This window comes from Hippoglossus hippoglossus, chromosome 12, assembly GCF_009819705.1.
Source record: "Hippoglossus hippoglossus isolate fHipHip1 chromosome 12, fHipHip1.pri, whole genome shotgun sequence".
Taxonomy (NCBI): Eukaryota; Metazoa; Chordata; class Actinopteri; order Pleuronectiformes; family Pleuronectidae; genus Hippoglossus; species Hippoglossus hippoglossus.
This window is the reverse complement of record NC_047162.1, coordinates 4,622,415-4,632,616: the sequence shown is the minus strand read 5'-3', so window position 1 is coordinate 4,632,616 and position 10,202 is coordinate 4,622,415. Positions and strand designations below refer to the sequence as shown.

Sequence of the window (10,202 nt, the reverse complement as noted above, 5' to 3'; positions counted from 1 at the left end):
GGCCATGTAATGACAGTTTTTATATTTGCTGTTCTAAACACCAGGTGCCGTTTAATAATGACTTTCCCAGGAGGAAAAATCCTCAGGTCACACAGGAAGTGTTTTGTGTCGCGTTTGCTGAAGCACCAATGGATGTTTATTCAGGATAATGATGAGATGAAGTGTGTGGTTTGTGTTAGCAGGGGTTGGCACGCTTTATCAACAGAAAATACAAAAGGACACACACAAGACCCGTATGTAAAAGCTAGAGTAAACATAAACACTGAGATGTGCCCCGACATGAGTAGTGATGTCAATGAGGCCTCTTCCTGTGAACTGGTTTCACTTCTCTAAATGTGCGTGTATCGCAATGAATTACAGAGGACTTTAAAATGACTAACTTAATCCCAAGATGCCAGCTGATGTTGTGGTGTGTTTTGTTCAATTAATGAAATGTGTGTATATTATTACTGACATCGCGAGGAGCAACAGAATCCTTCATAAGACAAAAAGATATAAGGCCTTAACTTCTTCTTCTCATATACTCAGATTTAGGATTTTATTTATTGTTATACATATATATGTATGTGTATCTATAATAATAAAAACAACAATAATGATACAGTAATAATATCTTTATTTATAGAGCACTTAAATAAAAAAAGGGACACAATGCATTTCAAATAAAAACACACAAGTAAAAATACATACAAAATATTTTTAAAAAACAAATAAAAACACTAAACGTGAGACAGAAATTTAAGCATGACCTCCCAACACACAACACATTAAACCATAATTAGGTTAAATCATGGGAGGCGGTAGGATAAATGTACGTTTTGAGCTTGGATTCAAAGGAAGCTGCTGACTCAGCCTGCAGTATTTCTTCAAACTCATCTCACAAGCTCTGTACCTCTTAGTATTTAACCAAAAATTATGAGAAATGAGCATGAATGTTTTTATTTCACAGACGACATCTCTGCCACCATATGTCAACCTGTTGATGCCGTAGAACTGAAACCGTCACAGAGCCGGCCAGCCACAACTTGACAGCGGCCACATGTAACAATCCCATCTTCAACCCAGATCCTCGTCATATTCACATAGTTCTGGCACCTCAGAGACGGCAAAGTGATGATTTTCTTTGGGCAAACAAAAACCCTTAATGTGTGATTGTTAAAGAGATGAACAGTGTGTTGTGGGATGAGAGTTAAGAAACGAGAGGGATTGGGACAGAGGAAGGACGTTCTTCCTGGCTTTGTATCCTGCGTTCTGCTGACAGAGGCTGGTTTTGTTGGAGATGAGCCCCACAGAAACCAGATAATTCACAAGATGAGAGAGTCTGTTTTCCCCTACAATCACCAACCAAGGGAACTATCTTTTACATAGCCTTTTATGGTGTTCTTTGGAAATTCAGTTGTTTCACATGTGTTTATTCATCATATATGTATCATTCGGTGTGAGCAGTGGCCTTCATATACTAATGACAATAACAAAATGTGTTTTCTATTAGTCAGATTTGGAGAATGTTAAAATCTTCCTTTCAGCGATGGGTATCTCTGTTCCGTTGCATGACTGTCCGATGACGTTAAGGTCCCCTGGTTCCTTGTTCTTCTGAATGTGATTCATCGTCTAGATCCGCGCAACTTCCAGCAAAACCACACATGTGGACACAGGAGGACATGTCGGACATGTTGTACTTACTCATGTGGAATTTGAGTACGGATTTGAGTGTGGATTCTGGGAGGACGGGGAGAAGTTTGGGACTCCCTTCATCAAGAGTCAGATTACAGATGGCACATGAGAGGACTTATTATTATGACAGAATGCTGACGGAGACAATCTAATGGGAAGTGTCCTTTCCCTCGTTTATGACAGGAAGGACACAATCCAAACATAAAGCATTTGGGGCGTGATTCCTGGAACCAGCTGCCACCACAGCCAGAACCTAAGATAGCCACATATCTCCAGTCCATAATTGAGGTAGTCTTAGATTTTTATCCTCTCTGTTTTTTTAACTCTCAGCTGCCATCACGGCTCTTGTCCGATTCAGTCTAAAAATACAGCATGAAGCAGGAGCGCGAGTGGCGGCGCAGGAAGCAACGTCATCATATTCTGACAAGATTCGTTGGGATGTAGTCTGTAAATTACAGTAAAAAAAAGAGACTCTGTGAGTGTTTCCACACAGTTCCAACCACCCCCATCCTCCCCCCAAAAAACAGGAAGTCTTTCTAGTCAGGAGAAATATTGGCCAAGCACCTTACCTACCCTCTGGTTTCCTGAGAAAGCTGGGAGGAAACTGCAGAACCTCTTAAAAGTGGTGACTTCAGCACATATTTGTGCCCCTCCAGCGGGCCATGACCACATAGCCCCCAGAACTACCCCATTTCTGCTCGCAGATAGAGCGAAAGAAAGAGGACAGGGCAGGCCCCACATTGACTTTGGAGACATCAGGGAATAGTCCAACTGTGTTTATTTAAGTCAGCAGAAAATACGGGTCAAGAGTATTCTCAGCTTCACACTCTCTCAGATGGATAAAAGCCGACATTTGTCGGCCTGTCCACGCTGCTGCGGTTCTGTATCCACGAATCAGGACTCACCTGAACATGAACAATTAGCTAGTTTGATCATAACCTTAAAAAAAATCCTGACTACATTTAAATCCAGTAATGCCTATGCTGAGAAGTCATCCTTTCCCTTTTTTTTGTCATTTACACACACACTGCACTCCTTCCTTTTGAAGAACCAACTAGTGCAGACTCAGCAACACCCTCCGAGATCACATGACAGATCATTAGGTGCAACAGTTTAAAACTTCCTGTAAATGACTCAAGGCTTGTTTTGATATATTTACATAAGAAAAGTGTGTTTGACCTGGTACAGAACCGCATTAGTGCAAACACGCAGTCCACTACATGTAGTAATTATAGTCTCTGTGTCTGTGTTTTGCTTCATTCAAGATACATAAATAGTGTGAGACTGGAAGACGTGGACACGAAACACTAATACTAATGGTCTGTTCAATGTTGCCATCTTGTGGACAAAGCATAGCACTTCAGTACGTGCTTTTCTAATCAGTGTCCAAAACCCCTTTCCTGCACGTTACAGTTTCTTTATTATCATTAATGTTGGCAGATAGATCCGTTAAGTACCAGGTTGAGTTCTGACAGTCCTGCCATTCACTTTCCCAACTTCTGATGATGACCTTAATGCACCATGGACAAATCTTGTCAATGTATTACAACAGTCAAAAACTCCCTATCCTGCAAATATTTGCTCTGCTGTGCGATAAACCAGCCAAAACAATTGCATCATCTGGGGAACACAGAAATGAACAAAGTGTCTGCAATCAAGACAAGTGTTCTTGAACTTAAAACACTCAAACAATACATGAGCTTTGGCTCTGTGTATGAACTGTGTGTATGAATTAAAAGGAACCCCAAATGTTTTGTCAGCTTTTGTGTGACAATCGTCTCCCTGCCTTTCACCCTGTGCATGCTGGGATGCTTTCCAACTTCCCCTGACTCTGAGGAGGACTGGATTCATAAAAATATAATACATAAAACTGCATAAGACTCAAATAATACTTTCCAAAAACTCCAATAATATTTACTATGATATTTACTGCCAAAGATTGCAAGTACCATTGATCAAACTTCTTCAAACTGACTTATATCCCACTCAAGTTGAAGCCTTTTAACACAAATTCAAATAATTATTATCTATACTGTCAAAATGTATTATCAAGTTGATCAAAATAGATTTAGTATTAAATAAGAAAACTAGAAATCCAGTCTATTATATTTATTTGTAATATGCCCTCAAAATGGTAAAAAAAAAATTGTGGTTTCAGTGTCTTAATTTGTTTTAAGAGTTTCAGTAGTTTATGTCCAAGTTTTTTGCAATAGTGCTAATGATTAGGGAGAAGATAAAGTGAATAGGTTTTATTAGTTATTGGTAATCTCAGTTTAGTTTGGATGAATGTATTACCAACTTAATAAAAGTACTTTAACACAAAAAACAAGTTTGGGTTTTTCTAAATTAAGGTTAGAAATCGTGTTAATATAACTTTAACTTGAACAAACTGAATTCACTTGTGTGTTACTCATTGAAGTATAACAGTATTAAACAGTGTAATTAATAATAAAAAAATCTTTTTTTCCTGCAGATAAATCTAAATTAAAAAAACTTGCAGGGTCAATGATAACAGATGAATCATCACTTTTACGTAATATTAAGTTTATGAAGAGGCTTCGCTGTGAAAAACAAAACATAGAGGCTGGATGAGCAAAACGTTTTACTTCAAACAAACACTGAACTTCCAAACACTGACTCAATGTCACTGTGGCTGAAATCCAAACTATTGACTTTCCTGACAACAGCGTGGTCCTTCGACAGTTGGATAATCATTGACAGAGCAGCAGCTTAAAAGAGAACAGACGCTCAACACCATTTATCTTTTCAAAGGTTCATCATGAGGACTGAGGTCGCCCTCCAGCTGGGCTTCTGTGGCCTGTGTCTGACTCTGGCACTTCTTGGAGAAGGAATGTATGTATATGTCCTGCTTCGTTTGAGCCTGAACATATGAGACATATGAGGATGTTGTTTTTTAATCGAACTGTGGATCTTAGTTCTCTGTATCTCATGTGTGTATTCCAGGGCAGTGGAGCTTCCTGATCCACCAGCAGTGAATTGTAGATGGGGTATCTGGTCACAGTGGAGTGCATGTGATCCGTGCACAAAAACCAGGGTGAGATCATTTGAAACACTTTTGATGCCAGTGATTGCAAAACTCAAGTCTGAACTTAATGTAATAAGAGAAGCCTACCAGCGAGTATGTAACAAACGGGTTAGGGGCTAACCCTAACCCCCGAAAAATATTTTTATTTATTTATTTATTTACTAGCCTTTATTCAACCAGGTTAGTGCCATTGGAGTAGAAATATCTCTTTGACAAGGGAAACCTGGTCAAGTATAGCAACACAAATAAATAAATGTTAATGTTTTAACAGCTTAGTATTTCTGTATGGTATGCCACATAAATAAGGCAGAAGCTAAATCTAGAGAAAAGTAAGTAACACCAGAGGTTATTTGATGAGGTTAAATTATATTTGAATCTTGATTTTTAATAAAATTGTATTTAAATATTAGAGTTTTCTTCCCTTTCACGTAGTCTGTCTTATCTTTGGGCCTCTCTAACCGAGGATGACAGAGCATAGAGTAAAGTTAAAGGAAGGTTATCTAAAGCCACCTCATATTTATGTTATAATACTGAGTCCCCTGTTCTCTATTGCAGTATTCGTAGGATCCAAGGTTGGGTTAATAAGCTAGATACATAACAACTGAATGAAAGTAGGCTATAAATAATAATATTCCTGTGAGAGGGCACTCTGACTTCCTTGGAGACGGATAGAGAAGACACAATAATGGTTTATTTGGTTTAATTGGTCCAATAGAGTAGCTCCACTTAAAGCCTAATGGTATGTAGCCAGTCTGGCCACCGTGGCATGGACAGGTCAGATTTGGTCGTGGCAATACAACTATGAACTTGTTAACTTTCTGTCCACCTCATCAGCCTGGTCTCCCTGATACATCTGGAATTGAGAATAAATACTTTGCTTAAGACGTCATCCATCTTCAGAAAATACTTCAGTCCTTCTGCCAGCAAGATTCCCCTCACTGTCTGGACGAGAAGCTAAAGAAAAACCAACCCATAGTGTTTTCTCTGGGCCCTTTGTACAAAACCTGTAACAATGATCAAAAATAGGAAATGCATAAAATCAACGTTTACAACATCTGTTATACAGTTTGTCAATGACCCTTCATATTTCAAACCATTCTTCTCTCAACGCCACAGAGACGTTCTCGAACCGTCGAAGTGTTTGGCCAGTTCGGAGGTGAGTCGTGCCAGGGTTCACTCGGGGACAGGGAGCAATGTACAACAGATACTAAATGTGCTCGACCACCGCCCCCTCAGTGCTTGGACTCAGAGTTCCAGTGTGAGACAGGTACTTGTACTCTACCTACAGTAGATCTCTCTTTGTTATATTAGACCGCATCAATTTAACCCCCATCTGATCTCATCTCAACAGGTCCTTGCATTAACAAGAGACTAATGTGCAATGGAGACTATGACTGTGAGGATGGATCAGATGAGGACTGTGATCCTGTTCGCAAACCATGTGGGACGAGGGTCGTTGAAAACAATGAGCAAGGCAGAACTGCAGGATACGGGTAAGAGTGAGTTATTGATATTTAGGATCTAGCAAGAATCAGTTAATAAAAGAAGATATATGAATTTCTCTACTAGATTGGAACTCGGTGGACAGTCCCATTATGAGACCACATTCAATACATGAGATCCAGATTTTTATTCTGATTGGCAACAAATTGTACATAATCATAAATATTTGTCCCCTTAACATGAGTTACTTTTTCATTGAGATCCATTAATTATTAAGACATATCAAGGAAAATGTTGAAAAACAATGTGAAAAAATCTCTGATCTGGATCTGTACCACAATTGTATGGGTTCTTTCCTGACCTATACCACATCCACACATTTTAATGGTAATCTGACAAATAGTTTTTGCATAATCTTGCTTAAAAAAAAGCAGACAGGGGTGAAAACATAACTTCCTTAGCGGAGGTAAAAATTCGAACTATTCCTTTGAGTACAAGTAGAAGAATGTGTGCTCCTCAAACTTAAACTGTCTGAAAGTGGCTGTTCTGTCCATAATCCAGAATCAACATCTTGGGTGCAGATCCTCGTATGAACCCCTTCAACAATGACAACTTCAACGGAAGATGTCAAGTAGTGAGGAATCCAAACACTCAGCAGTATGACAGGCTTCCATGGAATGTTGGTGTGCTGGACTATCAGGTGAGCCGCAACTATTTTTCCTATGAGGATGTATTAACTACATCTATGTGCTTTAAATGGTGATGAATATAATGGCAGTGATGGTTCTAAAACTGTTTTTCCAGACTCTGGCTGAGGAGACTGTTTCTAGGGAAATCTACGAAGACACACACAGCCTTCTGAGGGAAATACTGAAAGAGATGACGGTGAAATTGGATGCTGGACTTTCCTTCAAATTCAGTGCGAGTGAGGAGTCCATGTCCCAATCGCAATCCACCAAGGTGAAGTTAGATTACAACTACGAGAAGAAAACTATGATAAAGGAGGTCACAGAGTACAGCACCATTAAGGTAAATGAAATAATTCACAGAGCAGTTTATAGCAGTTCAGCACCAGTAACCAAACTAGGGAAGGACACAATGCTTTATTCACGAATAACTCTGTCCTACACGCTCAGAACAAGAGCTTCATGCGGGTGAAAGGCCGAGTACAGCTGAGCACCTACAGGCTGCGCTCTCGTGACTTCAAAGTGGCCGATGAATTCCTTGCGCACGTCGAGTCTTTACCCTTGGAGTATGAGAAGGGTATTTACTTTGCCTTCATGGAAGACTACGGAACCCACTACACAAAAAACGGGAGGTCTGGCGGCGAATACGAGTTGATCTATGTCCTCAACCAGGACACCATCAAGGCAAAAAGTAAGCGTGTTTTCAAATCCTCAGCTCATTTTTATGTACTTGATAAAGTGATAAAAATGTGATAAGTGCTCGTCTTTACTTTTTTTAATCCTTGCAGATCTGACGGAGAGAACGATTCAAGAGTGCGTCAAAATAGGCATCTCAGCAGATTTTGGAGAAGATACAAAAGGAAACGTTAACAGAGACAAGTGTGATGACGTGACTAAGAAAGAAGAAGGTCTGCTTCCCCTGTTCCTCACGATTACACGCTGGATTACAGCATAGGATTTTCAAGCCTGTTTTAGTACAATACTTGCAGACCATATGTACACTGTAAAAAGAAAAATCTCGTAATCATTCCTCCTGTCCACATTGGTATGAAACAATGCCTTAGCAAAATAACCCTATGAAATCCACAGGCCCTGTTGTAAAGTTGAAACAAGATTAATGCAAGGCTTCAATAGTGTCTGAGTTGGAAAAATGTTATGGGTATAATGTAGATGACTGTGTGTAGGGTTTGGTACTTTGGTTTTATCTCGCTGAAGCTTTTGCTGTGTCCCATGATAGACCCTAACCCTGACCCAGCAAAAAATATCTGTCAGGAGAAACACAAAGATGGAATTTTATAACTTTGGTACGCTGGTTAGAAGAAAGACTTGTAAAAATCTACTTTCCTCAGAGGACACAGACACTGTGACGAGTTTATGTACAGTTTTACACAAATGTATCAATAGTTCCAAGTCACTAAAAGTTGCTCTGCTCCTGGCACACAGGAAGTATTCATGGAAAAGCAGTGGTGGACAAGGTGATGACATCAGTCAAAGGAGGCACTCTAGAAAGTGCAGTCACTATGAGAGCTAAATTAAACCAGGATGGGGTGATGGACCTCGCTACGTATCAGAACTGGGCACGGACCGTCGCTGAGGCCCCAGCGCTGCTCAACAGTGAGGTAGGAACCGTTGATCGGCAAACTGTCATGCAATGATGACAGTGTTGTGTCTGTCCACCGCTTTGGTCCAGAGGGAAACACGTATTCTTGGTTTCCAGAGGATGGATCGTAATGACTTTGATGAAACTCATATTTGAGGTTTTTATTGAAATTTCCCAACAGCTAAGAATTCCATAACATTGAATTCAGATAGTCATGTCCTGCTCAGAGATCATTTGTAAAGCTCTGGGTTGACTCACTTTTCCTCATTGAGGTAAAAACTTTTCTTCTAAATACATGGTCAAAATTATAGGAAGTCTGCATGGTATTAGCATTTAGCTCAAACCTGTGCTTCACAGAGCTTCTAGTGAACCAATTCTCCGGAGTTCATGGCTGAAAACGCCTTAAGTCTTATTAAAATCATACAATTTTGTGTTGATGTAATATGTTTTTTTTTCTGTCACAGTGTAATGGCAAGTGAACTAAAGCCCATATTCTGTTGTTTTTGGCAGCCAGAGCCCATCTACATGTTGATCCCATTGGAAATGCCTGGTGCTAACTCCAGGATAGCAAACCTGAAGCAGGCCACAGCAGAGTATGTAGCAGAGTATAACGTGTGCAAGTGTAAGCCCTGCCATAACGGAGGTACCCTCGCTCTGCTCGATGGAAAGTGCATGTGTCTGTGCCCTCACCTGTTTGAGGGCATGAGCTGCCAGAATTTCAAGGGCGATAAAGCTCAACACCCAGGTAAGAAGAGGATAAATCAAAGCATTCAGTGTGCCAACATACCAACAAGGCCACTCATAAAGCTTTTTCTTCTTCTGAGTTGATTTGGAAAATGTTTTTGCAGGTACGAGACCAACTGTTAATCAGGAAGGTAACTGGTCGTGCTGGTCGGCCTGGTCCGGTTGTAACGGAGGGAAACGCGCCAGGACCCGCGGCTGCAACACAGACGGGCTCGTGGGAGCTGTGTGCAGGGGCGACACCAACAGTGACGAATTCTGCTGAACAGAAAGATGATCAGTTTCTCACTATCTCTAAAACACACACACACACACACACACACACACACACACACACACACACACACACACACACACACACACACACACACACACACACACACACAACTCTAACCCTAAAATCAAGTCTTAAACCTCACACAAAATATCTTCACTTTGCAAAAATCTCCTCACTCTGCAGGGTCTATCCTGAAAATGGACCCCACACACATATAAGTACAGCAACACACACACACACACACACACACACACACACACACACATACTCACTCACTCACTCACTCACTCACACACACACACACACACACACACACACACACACACACACTCACTCTCTCTCTAAGGAGAATTTGGAGAACAGTACCGCCTTGAGGTTGTTAATAGATAATGCAGTTCATATAATGCTGTTTTTGTTATTTGTAGATAGGGTTCATGTTCTTTTGTGATTTGAATGTGAAGTTTCAGTATACAATATAAGTTGTAAATATGTTCACACGTGGATTGGTTTGAAAAAACAATCAAACTAGATGATCCAGTCAACTTAAAAACACAAGCTGTCTGTTTTTAGTACAAATGACACAAATTTAATAAAAGTGCTGATTTCAGTTCCTGTGTCATTTAAGCTCTTCCCACTTCAGTATATTTAGCAACTTCATGGCTCAATAATAATACAATAAATGAATTTAAGAGCAATTTCTCTTTTTCATTCAAGATTCAGCGCTGGCTTTTACAC

General features: G+C 40.1%; 1 protein-coding gene across 2 annotated transcripts; it reads left to right on the top strand.

Moving 5' to 3' along the window:
* Positions 1-4,368: 4,368 nt before the first annotated feature.
* c9 (complement component 9) lies at positions 4,369-9,707 on the top strand. Of its 2 annotated transcripts, XM_034601944.1 has the most exons (12): positions 4,369-4,527; positions 4,639-4,729; positions 5,837-5,987; positions 6,072-6,213; positions 6,725-6,863; positions 6,968-7,192; positions 7,300-7,540; positions 7,638-7,757; positions 8,293-8,468; positions 8,960-9,194; positions 9,298-9,488; positions 9,519-9,707. In XM_034601944.1, the coding sequence occupies exons 1-11, from the start codon at positions 4,454-4,456 to the stop codon at positions 9,453-9,455; spliced, it is 1,752 nt and encodes a 583-aa protein (XP_034457835.1). In that variant the 5' UTR covers positions 4,369-4,453; the 3' UTR covers positions 9,456-9,488; positions 9,519-9,707. The 2 variants fall into 2 exon arrangements, with proteins under 2 accessions (XP_034457835.1, XP_034457834.1); XM_034601943.1 differs by having other exon boundaries at positions 9,298-9,566.
* Positions 9,708-10,202: the final 495 nt, after the last annotated feature.

What these genes read in the sequence shown, in the direction of transcription:
- c9 (XM_034601944.1), top strand. Translation starts at nt 4,454, where the DNA reads ATGAGGACTGAGGTCGCCCTCCAGCTGGGCTTCTGTGGCCTGTGTCTG. An exon ending in CAGAGTACAGCACCATTAAG is followed by an intron (nt 7,193 to 7,299) that starts GTAAATGAAATA and finishes CTACACGCTCAG; the next exon opens with AACAAGAGCTTCATGCGGGT. An exon ending in GGACACCATCAAGGCAAAAA is followed by an intron (nt 7,541 to 7,637) that starts GTAAGCGTGTTT and finishes TAATCCTTGCAG; the next exon opens with ATCTGACGGAGAGAACGATT.